The 3031-nt window shown below is 56.9% G+C and overlaps 1 protein-coding gene across 1 annotated transcript in view; it reads right to left on the bottom strand.

Moving 5' to 3' along the window:
- Positions 1–2346: 2346 nt before the first annotated feature.
- Positions 2347–3031, bottom strand: part of Tmem82 (transmembrane protein 82) — a 20818-nt gene continuing 20133 nt past the window's right edge. Inside the window, 1 exon segment of the mRNA XM_013022224.1 lies at positions 2347–2444. Coding sequence (XP_012877678.1) covers positions 2347–2444 — 98 coding nt within the window.

The following is a 3031-nucleotide window of genomic DNA, read 5'->3' as shown; positions in this document are numbered from 1 at the left end:
CCTGCCCGGCCGCGCCTCCCCGCCCCCTCCCTTTGTTCCCGGCCCCCTCCTCCCCACTCGGTGGCCCCGCCCCTGGGTGGGTGACCGCGGCCCAGACCCCGGGACCAGGTGGTCACTCCCCGCCCCCCCCCAGCCTCGATGTCTGCGCTGGTAATCCGGGGGACACTGCCCACCTCGCCAGCATGGCCCCGGAGGACGCAGTCGGTGACTACATGATGGGCGTCCGCCCCGGGGAGCGGATCTCCTTGACTTGCTGTCCTGGGCTGCCCCTGGGTCTGGACCCCCTTCGTCCCTCCGCAGGTGGGCCGGGCCGGCGGCTGCTCAGGTCGTTGGATTTGCCCCTAGGCCAGCCACTGACCCCTTCTCCCCCTCGCTCCGGCGTTCAGGAGGGCTCGGGTAGGGGGAGCTTACTGGCCCCCCTCTCCACCTCTCCTCTGTGTCCTGGAACTGCTGGGGAAGAGGGGAGGGGGAAGCGGGATGGGCCGCCCGGATCCCTGGAGGCCAGAGAACATTGCTGGGAAAAGGGATCTGGGTCTGATTCAGAGGCAAACAGATCGTTCTTTTGATTAAAGCACAGTGGAGGAGGCCGGGGGAGCCCAGGGCCCAGCACCATTGCAGCCAGTCAACACCCCCACTCACCCCCAGCGAGGCTCTGGGGTTCTGGTGAGGGGCTCTGTGGTGTCCATGTGTCAATGGAGGGGTGCCTGGGCGCCGGCCCCCTCCTCCCTCCTCTCTAGGTCCCTCACCTCCTGACCTGCCAGCCCCTCCCTGGAGCACCTTGTCATAGCTTTTTGTATATGACTCTTGGCCTCTGCAGTGACAAAGGCAGTAGCTGCAGTGGCTGGGTTTCTAGAAGCTTGTGTGCCTGGTGCAGACCTCTCATTCAACCCCCCAGACTGCTCACACCAGGGTTGATTGCTCCTGCTTCTCAGGCAAGTGGACCCTGCCACTGGAGAGGCTCAGGCCCGGCTAGGGGTCAGAGGTTGAGCCGAATTCAAGCCAGCCATTGGGCATATTGCTCTCCTGGTCCCCAGGTAGAGGCACTGCCCCCCTCCATGACTCAGAGTCCAGTGCTGAGTTGTCCACACAGTCTGTGCCCACTGCGCTGGGCATCTCAGCCTGGGAAGGCGGCCTCTGGCTCTGGCACAACATAGAAGAGACACACTGCCTCCCAAGGAGGAAGGAGGGAGCTTCTGAGGCACTGCCTGGAGTCACAGTCACGGTGGGTTTTCAGAACCCCAGAGGTTTGTCAGGTTGAAATGGAGCCACCCCCCACTCCCCAGATCTCCATACCCCAAGCTATACCTCACCGCAGAAAAGTTGACTTGGGGCTTCACCCAAGGTCAAAGCTGCTCAGGCTAAGACCCAGGCCTCCTGCTTCTGGCCTGGGCTGAGTCCAACTGGGAACAGCAGAGGGGAGTGTTGGGGTCCCCCTGAGACCACTCACCGGCTCGGCAGCACCCCTGGCCTCCGTCCTACCTCAGCTGCTGCTCCAAATGGAAAGGACTGTCCTGGCCAAGGCTCCGGCACCGCCTGGGTGTCAGTGTCACTGATAGGCAGGTGCCAAACTTCCTGCAATGGAAACCCAGGAAGTGTGCTAGCTGAGAACACACGCCCTTTGTGTGCCAGCTCTGAGGCCAAGCTCCCCTCCTCCCCCCCTCCCTGCCCAGCTCAGCCCAGTTTTCTCCCCTTTCAGATGCCCCAGCAGGTAAAGGACTAGACTTCTACTGAGGCCATGTCAGCCAGACCCTGGGCAGCAGGGACTGGGAGGGAGGATTTGAGACATGATCTAGGGCCATGGAGGCCATGTGCTGGTCACACTGCTATCCAGCACTGGCTGGACAGTTGAGGCAGGCATCAGGGAGCCAATAGGAATTGAGCCAGACTATTGGTGTACATCCTGTGGGAAATGGAACTGGGACGGGTGGAGACATTAAAAAAATAAGATTAGCCGGGTGCCAGTAGCTCATGCCCGCCTGTAATCCTAGCTACTCAGGAGGCTGAGATCTGAGGATCATGGTTCAAAGCCAGCCCAGGCAGGAAAGTCCGTGAGACTCTTTTTTTTTTTAACTTTGGAACTATAACTGTTTATTCATATTTTACAGATAGACAAATTGACAGATATGTTGGTACACACATGATGGAGCATGCTTAGATTTTAAAATCGGCCGTTTAAAGTTTTTGGAATTCTAGCAGTATTACTTTGCCTAATTATCATGGAACCACATGGTCAATTTAAAACACAAACCTTTGCCAACAACAAGAAACCTTTCAGTACACAGGAGACAAGACACAGGCATGTGGCATGGCATAATGGTGCCAGGGCTGGTCAGGTCAGGGGGAGGGTCACAGAATCAAGTCTAGTTGGTGTGAAATTGAGTTGGCACGAAACAGCAGCTGAGCTTCCATGATGCCAAGATGGCGCATCTGCCATATGGTCAGTGCTGGGGTGAGACTGTTGTGCCGGGCCGCAGACCCCCAAAGACCACCAAAGAGCCGAATCCGATGCAAGCACACCAGAGCCATTTATTGCAAGCTTGAGCATGGACTCAACAATCGTCGCCAAAGTAGCGGGTCAGAGTTGTGAGTCCGTGAGACTCTTATCTCCAATAAACCACTAGAAAACCAGAAGTGGTGTGGTTGCTCAAATGGTAGAGCACCCGCCTTGAGCTGAAGAGCTGAGGGACAGCGCGCAGGCCCAGAGTTCAAGCCCCACGACCGACAAAAAAAGAGTAAATGAAGGAAGGAAGGAAGAAAAGAAAGAAGGGGGGGAGAGAAGGAGAAAAGCCAGAGTGGAGCTGTGGTGTAAGTGGTAGAATGCTAACCTTGAGCAAAATAAGTTCAGGGACAGTGTTCAGGCTCTGAGTTCAAGTCCCAGGACTGCCACAAAAACTAAAGAACCTAAAAAAAAAAAAGGACTGGGAAGGTGGCTCAGTGGTAGAGCGGTTGCCTTGCATGCATGAGGCCCTGGGTTCGATTCCTCAGCACCACATAAGCAAAAAGAAAAAAGCCGGAAGTGGCGCTGTAGCTC

Source organism: Dipodomys ordii, unplaced genomic scaffold (genome assembly GCF_000151885.1).
Source record: "Dipodomys ordii isolate 6190 unplaced genomic scaffold, Dord_2.0 Scaffold61, whole genome shotgun sequence".
NCBI lineage: Eukaryota > Metazoa > Chordata > Mammalia > Rodentia > Heteromyidae > Dipodomys > Dipodomys ordii.
This window is presented reverse-complemented; position numbering and strand designations above follow the sequence as displayed.